General features: G+C 42.3%; 3 protein-coding genes across 6 annotated transcripts in view; 2 read left to right on the top strand and 1 right to left on the bottom strand.

The window, feature by feature from the left end:
- Positions 1-1,412: 1,412 nt before the first annotated feature.
- On the bottom strand, positions 1,413-12,069 carry ciao2a (cytosolic iron-sulfur assembly component 2A). 4 transcript variants are annotated; one of them, XM_062963179.1, is made up of 5 exons: positions 11,784-12,064; positions 8,285-8,449; positions 7,584-7,633; positions 6,893-6,938; positions 1,413-2,475 (listed from the first exon to the last, which is right to left on the bottom strand). In XM_062963179.1, exons 1-5 carry the CDS (start codon positions 11,926-11,928, stop codon positions 2,468-2,470), a joined length of 414 nt encoding a protein of 137 aa, XP_062819249.1. In that variant the 5' UTR covers positions 11,929-12,064; the 3' UTR covers positions 1,413-2,467. The 4 variants fall into 4 exon arrangements, with proteins under 4 accessions (XP_062819249.1, XP_062819248.1, XP_003228465.1 ...); XM_003228417.4 differs by lacking the exon at positions 1,413-2,475 and adding an exon at positions 4,356-4,853 and having other exon boundaries at positions 11,784-12,059; XM_062963178.1 differs by lacking the exon at positions 6,893-6,938 and having other exon boundaries at positions 11,784-12,069.
- Positions 12,070-12,100: 31 nt separating this feature from the next.
- The window catches only part of spg11 (SPG11 vesicle trafficking associated, spatacsin), a 57,509-nt gene continuing 48,155 nt past the window's right edge, over positions 12,101-21,454 (top strand). Inside the window, exons 1-5 of the mRNA XM_062963181.1 lie at positions 12,101-12,347; positions 14,223-14,407; positions 14,927-15,157; positions 16,369-16,564; positions 17,048-17,185. Coding sequence (XP_062819251.1) covers positions 12,178-12,347; positions 14,223-14,407; positions 14,927-15,157; positions 16,369-16,564; positions 17,048-17,185 — 920 coding nt within the window. The 5' untranslated portion in view covers positions 12,101-12,177. The remainder of the gene's footprint in view (positions 12,348-14,222; positions 14,408-14,926; positions 15,158-16,368; positions 16,565-17,047; positions 17,186-21,454) is intronic.
- On the top strand, positions 17,961-21,344 carry LOC134293938 (uncharacterized). The gene is made up of 2 exons (XM_062963162.1): positions 17,961-19,728; positions 21,065-21,344. Exons 1-2 carry the CDS (start codon positions 18,181-18,183, stop codon positions 21,104-21,106), a joined length of 1,590 nt encoding a protein of 529 aa, XP_062819232.1. The 5' UTR covers positions 17,961-18,180; the 3' UTR covers positions 21,107-21,344.

The following is a 21,454-nucleotide window of genomic DNA, read 5'->3' as shown; positions in this document are numbered from 1 at the left end:
CTGTTGGGAGTGCTCGGATTGTGTTCCCTGGCCTGGAAGAAAGAAGGGGGTTGGATTGGATGGACTTTGGAGATCTTCAATGTGTTGTCGAAGGCTTTCATGGCCAGGATCACAGGGTTGTTGTATGTCTTTCGGGCTATGTGGCCATGTTCCAGAAGTATTCTCTCCTGACGTTTCACACACATCTATGGCAGGCATCCTCAGAGGATTGCCTGCCATAGATGTGGGCGAAACGTCAGGAGAGAATACTTCTGGAACATGGCCACATAGCCCGAAAGACATGCAACAACACTTTGGAGATCCCTTGCAACTTTGGTGAAATATAGACTGCCTGGGAATCCATTGGAGTCATCTTCTCTGGGGTTGGATGGGCATTGTGCTGGGAGGGCTTGGATTATGTTTTTTTCCCTTTCTAGCAGAATTTATTTTTATTTATTTTATTTACAGTATTTATATTCCGCCCTTCTCACCCCGAAGGGGACTCAGGGTGGATCACATTATAACACACATAGGGCAAACATTCAATGCCCATAAACACATCAAACAGAGACTGAGAGACACACGCAGAGGCAAGTTAACCTTCTTCTGAGGGGATGTTCGATTCTGGCCACAGGGGGGAGCAGCTGCTTCATCATCCACACTGACGGCACTTCCTCATTCCAGGTCGTAAATTAGTTAATCTTGCCTCCCCACTTTAAAGTGGTACCTTATCTCCTACTTGATAGATGCAACTATCTTTCGGGTTGCTAGGTCAGCAACGAGCAGGGGCTATTTTTTTTTATTTTTAATTGACGGGTGCTCACCCCGCCACGGGCTGGCCTCGAACTCATGACCTCATGGTCAGAGTGATTTAAGGCAGCTGCTCAACAGCTGCGCCACAGCCCGGCCCCAGAATGGAGTTGGACTGGATGGCCTTATGGGTGCCCCTTCCAGCTCAGTGATTCTAAAGACTCCCAGCCATGCAGTCGTTCCAAAAATGAATATTGAATCTTCACTGTATTTCGTGTTGCCTTCCAAGAGTGAGACTCACGGGATTTGCAGGCCATGCTGCCATTCTTTGATTTTCATGCAAAATCCCAGACAGAAAAGGCAGACTGAAACCCAGATGCTTCTTCTATGGAGGAAATGACTTTCCCAGCAACAGCAACCACTGGTTTGAGTAAGCAACAACTGCCACAACAAGGAGCCCTTTGCGGCAGGGGCTTCCGTCCGAAGGAAGCACCTTCAGCAGATGTTTCCAGCGGAAAAGTGTGTCTGGAAAGCCGCCACTGGGCCAAAACCAAAGACTTCGAACTCCAGAAGGAAACCCACCCTCTCCCTCTGGACCCCATCTGTTTAATTTGAGGAGCTCCAAGCCATGGGCTTTAAGGGCTTCCGGCATCTCGATGCAAGGAACCACCAAATCATTGGGATTTCCATTCCCACATTATTATGTTTATTTATACCCCACTTTTCTCTCCAACAAGGAGACACAAAGCGGCTTACATTCAAAGCCTTTCAGTAGTTTGAAATCTACAAATATATAAACATTTAAACATACAGTAGAGTCTCACTTATCCAAGCTAAACGGGCCGGCAGAAGCTTGGATAAGTGAATAACTTGGATAATAAGGAAGGATTAAGGAAAAGCCTATTAAACATCAAATTAGGTTATGATTTCACAAATTAAGCACCAAAACTTCATGTCATACAACAAATTTGACAGAAAAGGTAGTTCAATATGCAGTAATGTTATGTTGTAATTACTGTATTTACGAATTTAGCACCAAAATATCACAATATATTGAAAACATTGACTACAAAAATGGTTTGGATTATCCAGAGGCTTGGATAAGCGAGGCTTGGATAAGTGAGACTCTACTGTAGCAATTTGCAAAGCAATTGATTCAATGGGTCTACTCTGGTTAACTAATGGGGTTGAGATCCTACATGGAAGAAACAGAGTTTGGCTTTAGAAAATCACACTGCTCTATCTCATAATAATAATAATCATCATCATCATCATCATTGGCAGATTATGTGAAAGAACCAACATGGATGGAAGTCAATAGTAGTAAACTGCTTCAAGTGCAAAAGACAAAGGGTGAATACCGTAAAAACATAATCCAGTGCAGAAGAGAAAACTGGTGAAAGAAGGCTCTCCATGGGCAGTTCCTGGGAAAAATTGAGAGCAAAATTGACAAGGAAAAAACATGGATGTGGCTCATAAATGGAACTTTGCAAGAATCAGGCCCTCCGTCTCTTTTTTCAGCCTAAGAACAAGCCATTAGAACCAATGCCATCAAAGCCAGAATTGAAAAGTCAACTACAGATCCCAAGCGTAGATTCTGCAAGGAAGCAGATGAAAGGATGGATGACATACTCAGCTGCTGCAAGATCGTGCAGACGGACTACAAGCAGAGGCATAAGATGATCCATTGGAACTTGTGCCACAAAAACCATCTGCCTGTGACAAAGAACTGGTGGGATCACAAGCCTGAAAGAGTTAGAGAAAATGAACACATTAAACTACTCTGGGACTTCTGAATTCAGACTGACAGGATTTTGGAGCACAAGACTCCTGACCTCACCATCATGTTAAAAAAACAAAGTATGGATCGTTGATGTTGCAACAACAGCAAAATTGACGAGAAGCAATTAGAAAAGCTTAAGCGATACGAGGATTTAAAGATCAAACTGCAAAGACTCTGGCACAAGCCAGTCAAGGCGGTCCCAGTGGTGATCGGCACACTGGGTGCAGTGCCTAAAGACCTTGGCCTGCACTTGAAAACCATCAGTGCTGACAAAATCACCATCTGCCAGCTGCAAAAGGCCACCCTACTTGGGTCTGCACACATTATTCGCTGATACATCATAGTCCTAGACACTTGGAAAGTGTCCGACATACAACAGCCAGAATAGTGATCTTGTTTGCTGTGTACTAATCTTGTTGTGCATCAAATAATAACCACTCTATGTAACACAATTTTTGTTCCTGGGTTACAAATGTCATATCCTTATTGATTTTATCATAAAAACATGGGAAAATTGAACCGCAAAAACTTTGTTTCTGCAGCATATTTTGCTCTATGTTCTGTTACAGCGATGGCAGCAAAGAGTTGTGACATCTCAAAGAAGCCAAGCAATGGATTCTAAGGGAGAAAAGGAGACACGGATTCTAAGGAGACACATGCTAAAAAGATGTTTCTGATTTTCTAAAAAAAAAGTCCTGACATATTTCATCCAAAACATACAGAGCTTTTGCAAAAAAACAAAAAATCCGATCTTCTTACATTTCTGAGGCTCATCCACTTTCTCTCAAACACATTTGGTCTGGCATCAAGCTTTTTCCTGGATTAATTCCACCAAAAGGCACAGCCTCAGATGTTTCAGATGGTTTCCAGCCCACAAAAGCTTGTGCCAAATAAAATCTGCACACTGCCTTCTCTTGAAAGTTGTATCTGTCCTGAAACCTCTTGTTTTCCTTTGTATCTGGAACTGTGTGCTTCTCTTTCCTAGTGCGGGGAAAGAGCTCCACAGCCACCTCCTGGTCAATGTTGAGCAAAACACGTGGAACTGTTATCTTCTGGCCTCTGGTGCCCAATGTCCTTCAACTTTTGCAAATGAACCATGATTAAAAGAAGGAAAGGTTGAATCTTGACATTTTTATTGATAACACAGACCTCATAATTCACTTCACGTAACACTTGGGTTTTATCGAGAAGGCAATGCAAGAAGACAACAGAAAACGGAAAGGAAACATTACTGGAAGCCTGTGTTGGAATTTATATAATGTCATACGACAAGATGACTCATGCAAGCTCTTCAGAAAAGCCAGAACTTTTATCAAGAAGTTGAAATGAAGAAATTAAAAGATGGGGAAGAAAGGCCTGAATGTGCTTATGTTTATATTATGCATGTTTATAAACACATGGAGGGATTCCATGTATCCCTTCTACTGAGCTCAGTGGGTTGACTCAACAAATATTTGTTGATTGCAGCCATCATGTGGGATTTAAGTGGGTTAAACCCTTGTGCCAGCTGAACTGCTGACCTCAAGGTTGGGTTGCTGATCAGAAGGCCGCCAGATGAGGTGAGCTCCCATATGTTAGCTCTAGCTTGCGGGGATACAAGAGAAGCCTCCCAGCTATCACAACCCAGTGCCCCCTGGACAACTTAAATAATGTCAATTATAAATAAATAGATAGCCAATTCTCTCACACCAGAAGCGACTTGCATTATGTCCTCAAGTCGCTTCTAACAATGATAAAGAAAATGTGGGATTTGTGTCACACTTTCCTTGAGACAGATCTAAAATACACTCTTCTTAGCCTGCTTCCACCTAGCTTTATTTTAACAACATTTAAATAACTCTGGTTTGAGGAAATCAGCGTTTTATTCATCTTTCACATTGCTGCAGTCCAAATACATTCCACAAGATCAAAAATTAACTCACAATCAGACTTTTAAAAATGTGATGCTTATATACATGAGAAGACGACAGACCGAGCCGATAAATCTTTTTTTTTTTTTTGTAAAATCAATTTTCCATAAGGACTGTGAGTTTCCCACAATCATTTGAGGTTCACTTACGATTGAGCCACACACTGCTCTCTCTCGCTCTCTTATATTAAATGTTTTTTAATAAAATGATTCTTTAAAAATATGCAGAGGTATAAAGTACTCTACAATATTAAATCCAAGGCCTCCATCTTTTATACAAAGACATTAATACCCATGTGCCAGCAAAGTCCCTTGTCGGTGGCCATCATGGGAACTAGTCCGGTTCCAGGACGCACTGTTCCACAATCTCCCGCAGATTGGGGTTCTCCATGGCAGCTGCCACTCTCTCCTTATCATTGATTTGCTTGTTGACTGCAGTATGCAGGACAGGGATGAAAACAAACAAGGAGGCTTTTATTAATAATCAGCTTAGGCTCCTGGCATTGCTCGGGTTTGCAGAAAGTCCTGCTTGTGTTTCACTCTGGTGATAGAACCATCCCTTCAATCATAAGACTAACCACTATCTTTTACTAATGAATACTCTTAAAAATACCAATGCAAACCTGAGCAACACCAGGTACATAAGGTATATACTGTATATACTCGAGTATAAGCTGACCCAAATATAAACCGAGTCACCTAATTTTACCGCGAAAAACTGGGATAACTTATTGACCCGAGTATAAGCCAAGGGTGGGAAATGAAGCAGCTATGGGTAAATTTCAAAATAAAAATAGATACCAATAAAATTACATTAATCGAGGCATCAGTAGGTTAAATAATGTATATATATGGATACAGATATACAGGTACATGGATCTATATGTATATAGGATTTGCAAGGACCTGCAAACATACGAGGGGAAAATTCATATATAAAATTAATGTATATAGATACAGATATATAAGTACATAGGGATTGCAAATCTATAGGAGAGTTTAACAAATACAGTGTTCCCTCACTGCTTCGCGGTTCACTTTTCGTGGATTCACTGTTTCGCGGTTTTAAATAAACTCTAAAAGACTATTATAAATCTTTAAAAAGTACAATTTACAGCCTAAGGAAGGGAAGAAGGAGAAGCCAAAGGGAGAGTAAAGGAGCCCAAGCGGCAATGGCAGGAGAAAGAGGCAATTTATCAACACACAATTGGTTGATAAAGACTTAAAATAGTGTATAACTACTAAAATAATGTATAAATATTAAAATAAATATAGCGTTCCTACTTCGCAGATTTTCACATTGCGGGTGGTCCTGGAACCTAACCCCAGCGATAAGTGAGGGAACACTGTATTTCAGGAGAAAATGCTTTCATAAGATTAATGGATATATATTTTTTCTTCTTCCTGACTTGCAAGGGCATCTTTTTGAAAGATTCCCTTGGTTAAGAGCGAGGGAGGCTTTGGAGAACACATTGATAAGGGAGGGTAAGAGAGAAATATATCATATATTGCAAGCAATGGCCTCCAGGTTCTGTTGCCCGGCCTTGACTTTGACCCCATTATAAGCCGAGGGAGGCTTTTTCAGCTAAAAAAAAAGGGCTGAAAAACTTAGCTTATCTTCGAGTATATACAGTAGATAAATTACTGACAGAAATATATTTGTATGCCTCCATGTAGATTAGTCTGGAAGAAAAAAGCTGGTAGTGGTATATGTCTTGTTGAAATGTGTGTTTAAGGAACCAGCTAGTTGCATTCCTCCACCCCATGTTTTAGTATCTGTCAGGAATGAAATATTATAAGCCTGGGTCTAATGCTTATTTGTAGTACAATACAATGTGGCACAAATACAATGCTGAGGTGCAAATGATAATTTCAACAGGAATACATGAGCCAATGTCTTCCTTCATGCTTTGCTTTCATGGTGTCTTCTTCCTTGCTATCACTTCTGACTTGGTTCAAAATGCTGGATCTTATAGGCTGGCCTGCCATAATTGATACCCTTAAACCAGTCTTAACTGGAAAACTGCCTCCCATGCAGTAACTCTGAACCTTTCCCATGCAACAAGGGGCAACAAGGGGAAAAGAGGAATGCTCCTGGTCTAGCGCCTTAACACCCATTTTAAAAATGTCCCAGTGATCTCTATTTGTTTTGGCCTCATGTAAATACACCAAAGGAATGAAAAAACATTAAAAACATTTTGCAAACTCAGAAAATACAGGCTCCTCAGTCTCAGCTATCTAAGGACAGAGATTTTGAACTGTTTTCCAAGACAGTTTTTTTTTGCAGCTGCAGTGACTTAACTTCACCATGTCCTCAATGTGTCACATGTTCACAAACTAAAGCTTCTCAAAAACAAAGAACACTCTCATTTGCATCTGGTACTATCCTCCTTGGAGAAAACCACCCTCCTGCATCCACCACATGAGGAAACGCACCTTTGTGTGAAATAATAACCTGGAGATATACTTACTGTCCTCCTCGATGGAATGTGCTCCCTCAGATATGAAGATTTCTAGCTAAATGAGACACAAAATTGTCCCCTTAGATATATTTCGTTCCCACATCACAACAAAATGCACACTGCTATAAGGACAGCTATCTGTGATGGAAAAGGCCCTATTGTTGTGGACAAAAAACCACAACTGCTCCACGTAAGAAAACGGCATTCCAACTTTACCATCTTCATACATACTTTGCTCATGTGCATAAATGTGTTTGAGGAGGAGGAGGAGACTCTATCTATGAAGGTTTTCCATGAAAGCCACAAGGCCTGGATGTTCCAAATTCTGGCTCACAGGAATAAAATAGGCTTTCTCCTTCAGACTCATCACTTGTGTGTGGTAAAACCGAGTAAGAAAACAGGGGTAGCATGTTCCCTTTCTCCCAAATGTGTTTAATTAAACACCAGAAAACCCCGTAAGTCTCAAATATGAGCATTTCCATTTCTTTCCTCCCTTGGGCCTCTATGTGTATACACTTTCAATTTTTGTGAGTGTCTGAAGTCACACAATAATTGTATCTTTGGAAAGCCAATTCTGGCTGTAATTAACTCACATTTGGGGAAGCAGAATCTCCCTTTGTGATTTACAAACCCACTGGCCTTTTGGATTTCATTATACAGTACGTTTTAGATATAGAAATGAAGCGTGCAAATGACATACCTTGTGTTTAAAAGGTAAACATCTCTGAAGCTTGATCCTCAAACACAGCCCTACATTTTAACAAAAAGTATTTCAGATTTCTTTCTGCATATTTATTTATTTACTATATTTATATCCCATTCTTCTCACCCTGAAGGGGACTCAAAGCGGCTTACAAATCAAATGAACATACAATATATTATTAGAATAGCTCAATATAAGCATTAAATTACTATATTGTACTATATCATTATATGGTAATATTATTAGTAATATTACATTTAATATATAATATATAATTAATATTATTATATTGTATTATTAGTAGTATAATTTTGTGTTCCATTATAATATTATTATCAATATTATTAGTATATACAATATATTATATATTTATAAATTATTATAAATATATATATATATATATATATATATAAATTATAAATTATATTTTATATATATGTATATAAAATTAGCATAGCATGTTGCTATGGCACAAGAGACAAGATGGAACTATCTTCCATATACTGTATCTATTTAGCAAGCAGCCTTGCATAGCCTGTTCATACATTTTGTTTGTAAACATGGCAAATAGCATGCATTTTTAAACGTGGTTTGCTACTTGTTTCTTTTCTAAGGTTTATTTTTCGTTAAGGAATACAATGTCTAAATTTTGAACCAAGCAGCAGGAAAATACAGACATAAATACACCAAGACCTTACCAATGAGAGTGGCCAAAGAACAATGAGGTACAGTTGGCGTAAACCTGATAGTAACCAAATATTCATCTTCGCTGGTTTCATGCACTTCAACGCAGCTTTCCGTCACCACGTCTAACTCTTCTAAAGTGTTGGGCTTTTCTGGGTCCCGGATGGTTCGAATTATATCTACAACAGGTGCAAAGACATCACAATTATTTGATTATAAGTGGAAAATTAAGTTCGATCCATGGTGGCGCAATGGGTTAAACCCTTGTGCCGACTGAACTGCTGACCAGAAGGTTGGTGTCTCGAATCCATGAGATGAGTTGCGCTCCCATCTGTCAGCTCTAGCTTGTGGGGACATGAGAGAAGCCTCCCAGCAGAATGATAACACATTCGGATGTCCCCTGGGCAACGTCTCTGTAGATGGCCAATTCTTTCACACCAGAAGCAACTTGCAATATGTTCTCAAGTTGCTTTTGACACGATTAAAAAAAGTTTGATTCTATGCAGCTGCAAAACCACTGGGAAGATCAAGCCTGGTTCTAGAGCCCAAGGATTTGCTTTTCTGTGCTGTGGTGCCTTGGCATCACTGCAGAAACAGCACTCTTTGGGATCGTTTCATGGATCCACATTGTGTGGCATGGTGGTGCTGTCACCTTTACTGTTCCATCTGTGGACATGTATTCTGCAAACTCATTTCATAAGCTTCACGTTCACATTTGTGTTCTTGCCCTGTGACAGTATAATAAAGGAGGGTTCCCACGCTTCCTTCCTATTTGCGATCTGACCAGAGCTTAATCGGTTTTAAGGGTTCTAACTCTGATTTTGAATACTGTTAATATTTAATTCTGTTGTAATGCTTGTATGTATCTTGTCTGTAACTTGGGAATTGCCTTTAATAACAATAGCTGTGGATGCCTGTTTCAGGAGGAGAGTGGCCCCTTGTTCTTTCAAATATCACTGCTCTAATATCATTTAACAGATTAAGAGGCCGTCTGAGCCTAAGTTGTGCAACATGGCCTTGCTAGTGAACTGCAAAATTTGCACAACCCAGAGCACATTGTGCAACCAATGCAACAGCAAGGCACACGCCCTCTGCATTTCCCCCTTAAAACAGAGAATATACTGTATATACTCGAGTATAAGCCTAGTTTTTCAGCCCTTTTTTAAGACTGAAAAAGCCCCCCTCGGCTTATACTCGGGTGAGGGTCCTGGTTGGCTTATATTTAGGTCAGCTTATACTCGAGAATATTTGGTACATTTATTATTTTTCTCTATTATTATTGGTATTATTACATTTATTATTTTTCTCTATTATTGTTGCTCCTATTACATTTATTTTACTCTATTATTATTATTATTATTATACATTTATTATTTCACTCTGATCTTATTTTTATTATTGCATTTATTATTTTATTTTTATTATTACAATTTATTACAACATTTATATCCCGCCCTTCTCACCCGAGAGGGGACTCAGGGCGGCTTACAATAAACACACATATAAAAATTATACAATACACTAAAATCAGATTAAAATTATTAACTTACGGTACATCAACATACATAAAAACATTCTAAAATACAAATGGGTGCTCTATTTACTCTATTTATTATTACATGTATTATTTTCCTGTATTTATTATTATTATTATTACATGTATTATTTTACTCTATTATTGTTGCTCCTATTACATTTATTTTACTCTATTATTATTATTATTATTATACATTTATTATTTCACTCTGATCTTATTTTTATTATTGCATTTATTATTTTATTTTTATTATTACAATTTATTACAACATTTATATCCCGCCCTTCTCACCCGAGAGGGGACTCAGGGCGGCTTACAATAAACACACATATAAAAATTATACAATACACTAAAATCAGATTAAAATTATTAACTTACGGTACATCAACATACATAAAAACATTCTAAAATACAAATGGGTGCTCTATTTACTCTATTTATTATTACATGTATTATTTTCCTGTATTTATTATTATTATTATTACATGTATTATTTTACTCTATTATTGTTGCTCCTATTACATTTATTTTACTCTATTATTATTATTATTATTATTATTATTATTATTATACATTTATTATTTCACTCTGATCTTATTTTTATTATTGCATTTATTATTTTATTTTTATTATTACAATTTATTACAACATTTATATCCCGCCCTTCTCACCCGAGAGGGGACTCAGGGCGGCTTACAATAAACACACATATAAAAATTATACAATACACTAAAATCAGATTAAAATTATTAACTTACGGTACATCAACATACATAAAAACATTCTAAAATACAAATGGGTGCTCTATTTACTCTATTTATTATTACATGTATTATTTTCCTGTATTTATTATTATTATTATTACATGTATTATTTTACTCTATTATTATTAAAAGGATACATAAGCACATTTACATTGAAGATAAGAATAATGATTTGATCAGAGTTGGACACTTATCTTAAATCTGAGCTTTATGTAAACATTCAAAAACATTTAACCTACTGATGCCTCAATTAATGTAATTTTATTGGTATCTATTTTTATTTCTGAAATTTACCACCCTTGGCTTATACTGGAGTCAATGTTTTCGCAATTTTTTTGTGGTAAAATTAGGTGCCTCGGCTTATATTCGGGTCGGCTTATACTCGAGTATATACGGGTAACTGATTTTAGTGTTTATGTATATTTATGGATTATTTTATGTCCTGGCATTGAATGTTTGCCATATATATGTTGTGCTCTGCCCTGAGTCCCCATCGGGGTGAGAAGGGCGGAATATAAATGTTTTGAATAAATAAATAAATAAATATAGGTTTAGCGTTAAATGACATTGCTCCTTCAGTTCTAATTCATTATTCTTATTCGTCTTGTCCTCCAGTCTTATTCTAGAAGTATAGTGTTTTCAGTATTTCAGTACTCAAGGCAGAAAATCCCACAATATATGTGTTGAACTGGCTTATCTAAGTCGACACTTATATACAGTAGAGTCTCACTTATCCAACGTAAACGGGCCGGCAGAACGTTGGATAAGCGAATATGTTGGATAATAAGGAGAGTTTAAGGAAAAGCCTGTTAAACATCAAATTAGGTTATGATTTTACAAATTAAGCACCAAAACATCATGTTATACAACAAATTTGACAGAAAAAGTAGTTCAATATGCAGTAATGCTATGTAGTAATTACTGTATTTACGAATTTAGCATCAAAATATCACGATATATTGAAAACATTGACTACAAAAATGCGTTGGATAATCCAGAACGTTGGATAAGCGAGTGTTGGATAAGTGAGACTCTACTGTATATTCTAGTTCAATGTGTACTCACTTAAGCGGCTGAGGGGGAAAAGGAAGGGGCCTGAGGCTGTGAGGAATGATGGGAGATGAAGTCCAAAACCCCTGGAAGGCCCAAATTTGCCCATGCCTGGCTCCCTGAGGAAAGGTTAGGGTTAGGCCCCGTCCCAAGGCCACTGACCGTAGACTTCGAGCGCCCGCTCCTGCTCCATGGCCCGGGCCCGGCTCCGCGGCGGCTTCTTCTCCTCGTCCTCTTTCCCCTTCTCCTCCTTCTTCTCATGGCCTCCGCCCGCCAGCGCCCGCCACAGCAGCCCCAGCGACAGCATCCCGCCCCCGAGGAGCCCCGCGACTGCCCTTCGCCCGCTCCGAAGGCTCCATCTGCCTCACCAAGGCCGCAGCAAGGCCCGAAAGAGCCTCACACTACATCTCCCGGCGACGCCCGCGACGCGCCCGCCCTTCAGCCTGGCCGGAATCCCCCGCGCGAGGCGTGTCGGGAGATGGAGTCCTCTCTCTCTGAGGGAACGTTTTCCAAGATGGCGGCTTCCGGTTCTTGAAGGAAAGGAAATCAAAGCGGGATGGCGGCCCCGCTGAGAGTGCTGCTGCTTCCGTCCCGGGACTTCCCGGAGGAGAAGACGAGCCGGGCCAAGCTGAGCCGTGGAGCCCGAGAAGTGCTGGCGAGCGTGACGAGGACGGGGCTACGCGTGTCCGGGGAGGAGGCCGCGCTGCTGCCGGGCCGCTGGGAAGAGTAAGCCTTCCCAATTCGGGCCCTTCCACACAGCCATATCACCACAAAATCCCACAATATCTGGCTTATATGAGTCCACACTGACATATATTCCAGTTCAATGTGGATTTTGGGTTGTTGCATGTCTTTCGAGCTGTCTGGCCATGTTCCAGAAGCATTCTCTCCTGACGTTTCGCCCACATTATGACAAGCATCCTCAGAGGTTGTGAGAACTGTTGGAAACTATGCAAGTGGGGTGTGTGTATATATATATATATATATATATATATATATATATATCTGTGCAGTACAGTAGAGTCTCGCTTATCCAACATAAACGGGCCAACAGAATGTTGGATAAGCGAATATGTTGGACAATAAGGTAGCATTAAGGAAAAGCCTATTAAACATCAAATTACATTATGATTTTACAAATTAAGCACCAAAACATCATGTTATACAACAAATTTGACTGAAAAAGTAGTTCAGTATGCAGTAATGCTATGTAGTAATTGCTGTATTTACGAATTTAGCACCCAAATATCACGATGTATTGAAAACATTGACTACAAAAATGCGTTGGATAATCCAGAACGTTGGATAAGTGAGACTCTACATCTATGCAATATATGAGGAGCCCTTGTTGGTGCAGTGGGTTAAACCGCCGAGCTGTTGAACTTATTTATTTATTTATTTATTTGCATCATTCTTACTCCGCCCTTCTCACCTGGAGGGACTCAGGGCAGCTTACAACAGTCGGCAAATTACATTGCCCGAAATACATTCAATAAAACAACGGCATCTTAATAAACAATAAAACAGTACCACATCAATTAAAACATTAGTTAGACCTGAAACTTGCTGACCTGAAAGGCAGTGAGCGCCCGCTGTTAGCACCAGCTTCTGCCAATCTAGCAGTTCGAAAACATGCAGATGTAGGTAGATCAATAGATACCGCTCTGGCGGGAAGGTAATGGCGCTCCATGCAGTCATGCTGGCCACATAACTTTTGAGGTGTCTACGAACAATGCTGGCTCTTTGGTTTAGAAATGGAGATGAGCACGAACCCCTAGAGTTAGACACGACCAAATGTCAAGGGGAAACCGTTACCTTTACCTATCTGTGGAATGATGCCCAGGCTGGGAGAAAGAACTCTTGTCTATTGGAAGCAAGTGTGAATGTTGCAATTATCCAGCCTGATTAGCATCGATTAGTCTTGCAGCTTCAAAGCCTGGCTGCTTCCTGCCTGGGAGCATCCATTTTGGGGAGTTTGTTAGATGGCCCTGATTGTTTCCCCCAACCAGGAAGACATCTTTCCACCATGCCTCCTATGTCAATTTAACGATATAATAATATATAATAATGTTATACTATACTAATACAGTAGAGTCTCACTTATCCAACACTCACTTATCCAGCGTTCTGGATTATCCAATGCATTTTTGTAGTTAATGTTTTCAATATACTGTGATATTTTGGTGCTAAATTCGTAAATACAGTAATTACTACATAGCATTAATGTGTATTGAACTACTTTTTCTGTCAAATTTGTTGTATAACATGATGTTTTGGTTCTTAATTTGTAAAATCATAACCTATTTTGATGTTTAATAGGCTTTTTCTTATCCAACATATTCGCTTATCCAACGTTCTGCTGGCCCGTTTATGTTGGATAAGTGAGACTCTACTGTATTATTAAATGAAGGAAGCGGGAGAGACGAATTCCATGCACAACTCTGTTGACCATCATGACAGAAAACCCAAAAGCTGAAGTTTTGGACCTGGAGTCAGTGCCTGTGTCTCTTGACCATGACCAAATAGAGAATTGCATCCTCTACCTGAAACAAGTTCAGGTAGATATGAAAGGTCATATCTATGAAAATGTTGTCATTTCAGCTTTCTATGGGAGAGTGTCGAAGAAGAGGATCCTACAGCGGAGGGACCCAGGCTCCTTGCTCTCAGCAAGAGCCACAATCTTTTCATATATGAAGTAACTCTGGAGGCTGGAAAATGTGAAGCCGTGCTCTGGGAAAGTCTTCCCGAAGACAGACTGACAAGGCTGGTTGCTTCTAAGGATAAGAGTGAGTGGCCAATATTTTTAATTACAATTTTGACAAGAAGAAGCACACAAAAGGAAACGCAACAATACTTATAAGTACATAAACATAGACAAACTTCGACAATGATAGCTTGACAATCGTACATTTCTATCTGTAACTCTAAAACTATCAATATATACAGAAATTAGTTTTGAACATGGGTTTCCAGCTTCTTTTTTGTCGGTTTCTCTATACATTTAACATGTTTTGTTCCACTTTATGTCCAGCAAATGGCTTACTTTTGTTTGTTTTAATATTTACAAGTCAATATCCCAATGCTTTATGTCTCCAGATCTGCATATAAGGTATTTCCTTTCGATATGTATTGCTAAAACGGTTTCCATTCTTCTGAAGATGTGTCCAATGACTTATCCAGGAATGAGGTGTACCTTTGTGTGTTGTCATTTATCTTTCACAAAAAGTAAAGCCTATTGTCTCTCTGTGTGCTTCGTTGTTCCCCTCTGAGATTGTGAAAAGGTGCCGTTTGTCATAATCGTGCAGGTTTCTCTTCGCTCTCCTCGTTGAGGCTGCTGTCATTTGAAAATGGCAAAGCTTTAGTGCTGCTCAACAAAATTATTCTCGCACGTCTTTCTTTTCCTGCGGGAGAACCGGCAGCCATAACCCTGAAGGATTGCTTTGTTCTCCATCTGTCACCACAAGCAGCAGAGAGGATAGTGGATGTGACCCTTTGCAGAGGCATTGTCTTCTTGTTAGACGAGTCTGGTTGGATCTGTATCCTTTGAAGTTGTGTGTCTGAAACTGATGGCCAGCTGTCTAGGCAAAGTGATTTGTGTCTGACTTACTACCCTTAATAACCTGCTCCTGTTTATTCCTGTTTTGTCATAGCCTTCTCCCTCTATTAAAACTTACTGATCATTTTTTCTTCCTCGTTTTATTATTTGCTCTGCATGGAAACCCTCTCTGTGGTCATTCCTGATAAAATAGATATCTGACCAGTAAGAAAGGAGTGCAGATAACATTTTCTTTATCTCAGCTGTTTGTGCTGGGGAGGCTAGATTTCAAAGGAATGGGTGGGTTGGAGGGTGACTCATAAACTTAAGGGGTCCTTGTGGTTCCTTCCAACTTTTAACACTCGGCCGTATAGAAATACATGACTAAACCTTCCCAAAGAAGATGGCCATCCAACCTCTGCTTAAAGAACAAGAGTCTATTCATAAGTAGGAAAGGATATATGTCCTACTCGTTTTTGGCCTTGGCCCCATCTGAATCCTGTGCAGCCCTTCGGTATAGCAGTGCTTATTTGAAAATGTTCCCCACTTGTGCTTTAAATGGAAACAACAAAGTGGAGGGAGGATGCTTCAATATTTGTTAATGTATTATTTATGTACTTGCTATTTATTTATTATTTTTATCCCACCGTTTCGCTTTAAAACGAGACCCATAGTGCCTTATATTGTAATACTAAATACGAGGGTTATCCAGAAAGTAGATTACGTTTTGGAATTTAAAATGAACAAAGTATAGAAGGAAACATTTACCATATGCAGTTGAAAGCCACACCCAAATACCACTTCTCAACATAGTCGCCATTCAAATCTAGGCACTTATCATAGCGATGAATGAGCTTGGCAACTCCTTCCCCACCAAACTCTGCTGCTTGCGTCCTCAATGCAGCTCTTTGGCGACGTTACGCAGCTGCAGGAAGGGGTGACCGGCTGGTTGAGGATGCAAGCAGCAGAGTTTTGTGGGGAAGGAGTTGCCAAGCTCATTCATCGCTATGATAAGTGCCTAGATTTGAATGGCGACTATGTTGAGAAGTGGTATTTGGGTGTGGCTTTCAACTCCATATGGTAAATGTTTTCTCCTATACTTTGTTCATTTTTAATTCCAAAACGTAATCTACTTTCTGGATAACTCTCGTACAATGCATGTATACCTATTACACATCTGAGTTAGTGCCTTTCTTTAACATGGCTGCAAAGATTTCTTTGATGCTACGGATGGAACGTACCTGGCCTATGTTGATATCTCCCTTTACCTATCAGAAGGGCAAGAGGAGGAGAATGCAGACACACTGCCTCCGCTTATCCGGTTAAATGTATCCCATGATCTTAGTGTTGCTGTGATCGTCAGTTGCTGCCATTCTGTTGCATCAGTTGACCTCAATGTATACTTCAGGTAAGCTGAACTCAGGTTGGAACCATGTCTTTGTAAATAGTTAATTTTAAATATTTCTGACAATACTGCCACCTTGCCTACTGGGGCCTGGCACTGCCCACCATTGCTGGCAGCACTGACTGGTTTTCATCTGGGCCAATGTTGCTTCCTTGAAAAAAATTAAGCGTTGCCCTTGGTTCTAAGTCTCTGACAGTTTTTTGTGAAGCGAAATATTTACTTTGTTCAGGAATGCTAAGAGTATACCCCAAAACCATCCAGAATTATGTACTGCCTTATACGGTATCTGGCTTTTGCTGAGAGAACTGTCTTCTTAGTGGCCGATACCTGTTAGCTGTTTGCATCAGAAGCTATTTGCATCAGATTGTACAGCGAAAGTTTCAGTGGATGTTCCTCTCTGATGGAGGACAGTAAAACTTATACTTCTGAGTGATGTTGGTGCCAGCAATGAGGTGAATAATGAGAAACAACGGATTCTGCCCGCAGACAGTATCCTGACCACTTGCTTTGCAAGAGAAATACAGACAGCAGTCCCATAAAGCCGTGGGAAGGAACAGATGAGGATGACCTCAGAAGTTCAGAGTACAGCATGGCATTTGTGCAGGGAGCATTCCGAACAGACAGGTAAGGTGGTAGAGTGGGTATTGTGCCTAATAAGTGAAACTGGAGGAAGCAAATAGGGCTGCCCTTATATGGTCCAAGCTATTATTTCTGCCATCAAAGGAAAAGTAACTTTTCCATACCAGAAGTGCTTGCCTCCTGGTATGGAAATTCAAGAAGTGGTGCATATATCACAGCCGTAGCCCCAAGAAATACAGACCCCAGTTCCTAAGAGTCTATAACTTGATGTTATTTGTACGTTTTTGTGAATTAATTCATTGTAATTCACTCTGGTGGTGCAGTGTCTTAAAGTGCTGAGCTGCTGACCTTGTGGACCAAAAGGTTGCAGGTTTGAATCCGGGAAGCGGAATGAGCGCCCGCTGTTAGCCCCAGCTTCTGCCACCCTAGCAGTTCGAAAACATGCCAATGTGAGTAGATCAATAGGTACCGCTCTGGCAGGAAGGTAACAGCGCTCCATGCAGTCATGCCGGCCACATGACCTTGGAGGTGTCTATGGACAACGCCGGCTCTTTGGCTTAGAAATGGAAATAAGCACCAACCCCTAGAGTTGGACATGACTGGACTTAACGTCAGGGGAAACCTTTACCTTTAACTAATTTAAATGTATCTGTGTATAGCTTGTGGGCTCTTTGCCTTTCTTTATAGTTCCAAGCCCTCAGAGGTTTTGTTTACTTTAAAACAGTTTCAAGTTAACTATGAAATTTATGGGCTGTTCCAGCTTCTGTGAAACTGGCTACATTACTGTTGTATCCGGACACTTTCAGTGAGACTTACTGTATAATTGTCAGAACCCTGCTACTAGAGCCTGGATGTGGCTCTGAGTTTCAGGGTCACTGACATTGATAAGACACCTGCGTCCCAGGACTCGGAGGAGAAACGGCTGATGGACTTGGCGGGGAATTTGCGCGGGGTTTTACTGAGCGGGAAGAGACTGTTCAAATGAGGGGGAGGGTATATAAAGAAGGGTTGGCCGGAGCCTCCCATTCTTGGCTTTTCTGATGTTCATGTTTCCTACAGTAAAAGTTCCTGGTGATACCACAGAGAGTCTCGTGTGTTCATTCAGGAGCGGCTGTGGTGAGCTGACACTAAGCCAAGAATACGGACACCATCCCGCTGTAGCGGTGAGGTGTAACATGCAAGTGGAGGATGAAGAGCTCTTGGGCGCCGGAGGAGGAAGGTCGGAAAGGGCCACTCCCGAGACGGACGCTGAGTTCCACCAGCTGGCGGCCCTGGCGTCATCCACCGCTTATGCCCAGCCAAATGGGGTAACCCAGAGGCGCGGAGTGGTGCGGGGAGATAGCACCGGAGGAGAGGAAGGTTCACCTTCCCCAGGCCCGCAAAAGATGGTGTTTCTGGAGGAGAGGATGTCGGCGATGGAGACCACCCTGGCAGTGATGTCGAGGGCGATGGAGCGCCTGGCGGTTTTGGCGGAGCCGGAGCGAGGAAGGGAACTCCGGGCTAGCTCAATGTGGGACGTGAGCATGGGAAGCAGCCAGGGCTTTGCAGACCTCCCAGCACCGAAGGGAAGGGAAATGCGAAAGGAGCCCGGTGCCCGGCCCAAGATCCAAACGAGCCTGACGCGGGTGGAGGAGAGTGACGACGAAGGGGAAAAGCCTCCGAGAATCCCGGCTACGCTCCCAACTGAGACCCTGGTGCCCCTGGCGAATGCCGGGCGTGGCACAGGACAAAGGGAAGCAGCAGCGGGGCCCACTGGCCCGCAAGGGGGCTTGCGACGGGCGGAGAATTGGGGATTGCCACCACAGGGACCCCTACCGAGACGAGAGGAACTAAGGATCGAGTTTGGGGGAGAGTCCTCTGAACTGGATTTTTTCCTGACCACGGTGAGGGGCTATATGGAGGACAATGCCCACACTTTTAGAACGGAATCCAGCCGGGTACGGGCCATTGGTGCAGTGTTGAAGAGGGGAGCGGCCAGCTGGTACGTTCAACTACACGCGCGGCGCGACCCATGTCTGGGGTCACTCCGACGCTTTATGGGGGCCCTGGAGACCCGTTTCCGAGATCCACTGGAGCAGATCCGGGCGAGGGAGGAGTTGAAGACCGTCTCCCAGGGGCAGAGGTCGGTATCTGAGTATGCGGAGGAGTTCCAATGCCTCGCTGAAAAGGTGCCGGAATGGTCTGCAGTGACAAAGATAGAACTCTTCAAAGAGGGGCTCAGACGGGAGATCCTCTCCTGGGCGGTGCATCGTGATGAGCCTGACACACTGCGCGGATGGATTCAGCTGGCGGGGCGCATCGAGACATCGCTGGCCCAGGCGAGGAGGCACCGAGGAGGGCTACAGCAGCGGCCGCAGATGAAAGAGGGGAGCCGGAAGGAGGGATCAACCCCAGCCGGGAGGAGAACGGAGCCGACAGGGAACGTGAGCACCAGCAGGAGGGGCTGCTTCGTGTGCGGCCGTTTGGGCCACAGGGCTGCCGAGTGCTGGCAGAGAAAAGGGGAAGGCGGAGGCCCGCCCAAACCAAGAGCCGTGGCAGGGAAACGCGCCGAGGAAGAACCACCGATGAGGCACCACTCGGGGGGGTTGGTAAGTCAGGACAAAGCCATGATAGTGGTCCCCATTCAGCTGGAAAGTGGCAGCAAACAAGCAACCTGCAAAGCATTTGTGGATTGTGGATGTTCCAGGAACATCATCTCCCCTGAATTAGCCGAGGGATTGGGATGCGAAAGAACGAACCTAGAATCCCCAATAGCTTTTTCGCAGTTGGACGGATCCACAGCATCGGGATCATTAGCTAAGTACAGTGCCGAAGATGTAAAGTGTAAGACGAGAAATGTTAAGGAAGTACCATGATAACAAGGGTGCGGGTCATCTAGGCCCCACCAGGACTATTAAACTGTTGGCCAAACAATGCTGGTGGCCCGGAATGAGGAAAGACGCCAGGGGATACGTCACGCAGTGTGAATTATGTGCAGAGGGAAAAACACCACCGGGGAAGCCCCAGGGGCTATTGCAGAAGGTGGTGGAGCCCATGAGGCCATGGGAATGCGTAGCCATGGATTTTGTAGGCGAACTACCCCCCAGCAAAGGCCACAGATACATTTGGACAATATTGGACCTATTCTCAAAACAGGCACACTTTGTGGCTCTGCCAAAACTCCCTTCAGCTGAAAAACTTGCTGATTTGTATGTGAAGCATGTATATCGCCTACATGGGTGTCCCGACAAGATAATTAGTGACCGGGGAGTCCAATTTACTGCAAAATTTTGGGGAAAATTCTTACAGCTGTTAGGAGCAGAAAGGAACCTGAGCTCGGCCTTTCATCCCGCGACCAACGGGGGGGTCGAACGTACCCAACAGACAATGTGCCAATTCTTAAGGATGTACACCAATTATAGACAGGATGATTGGGCGGACCTTCTTCCGTTTGCTGAGATGGCTTTTAACGGGGCCGTACATTCGGCCACAGGTCGTGCCCCATTCGAAATAGTATACGGACAGGAGGTGGCACCTTTCCCCAGGCTACCCGAGTGGAAGGAAGGGGAGGGCCAGACCGACGAGGAATGGCCGGCCAAAATCAAGCAAGGGTGGCAAACCGTGGTAGAGGCATTGCGGGAAACACAAAAGAAGTACAAGCTCTTTGCGGATCGTAGGCGCCGAGAGGGGGACAAATTGGGCGAAGGAGATCTGGTTTGGCTGAGCACAAAAAACCTGAAATTGGGGTTCCCATCCAAGAAATTGGCTCCACGCTATATAGGGCCATTCAGGGTAGCAAAAAGAATAAACGAAGTGACCTATGAGCTGAGGCTACCAAAGGACCTAGGAAAGGTACACCCGGTATTCCATTGCAGCCTGTTAAAAAAGTATAAAGGAACTCTAGACAGCGGAGAACAATAGTTGTGTTTAATCTTTTCCTTCCAGGACGAAGGGGAGGAGGACGCCATGTCAGAACCCTGCTACTAGAGCCTGGATGTGGCTCTGAGTTTCAGGGTCACTGACATTGATAAGACACCTGCGTCCCAGGACTCGGAGGAGAAACGGCTGATGGACTTGGCGGGGAATTTGCGCGGGGTTTTACTGAGCGGGAAGAGACTGTTCAAATGAGGGGGAGGGTATATAAAGAAGGGTTGGCCGGAGCCTCCCATTCTTGGCTTTTCTGATGTTCATGTTTCCTACAGTAAAAGTTCCTGGTGATACCACAGAGAGTCTCGTGTGTTCATTCAGGAGCGGCTGTGGTGAGCTGACAATAATATTATTGATTTTTGGTTCGTGTATCTTTGTATTAATGCAACTGCATCAAGTAGAGTCACC

The sequence above is a fragment of the Anolis carolinensis genome, unplaced genomic scaffold, assembly GCF_035594765.1.
Source record: "Anolis carolinensis isolate JA03-04 unplaced genomic scaffold, rAnoCar3.1.pri scaffold_11, whole genome shotgun sequence".
In the NCBI taxonomy this organism is placed as follows: Eukaryota; Metazoa; Chordata; class Lepidosauria; order Squamata; family Dactyloidae; genus Anolis; species Anolis carolinensis.
Note: the sequence above shows the minus strand (reverse complement) of the source record. Positions and strands in the feature narration are given on the sequence as shown.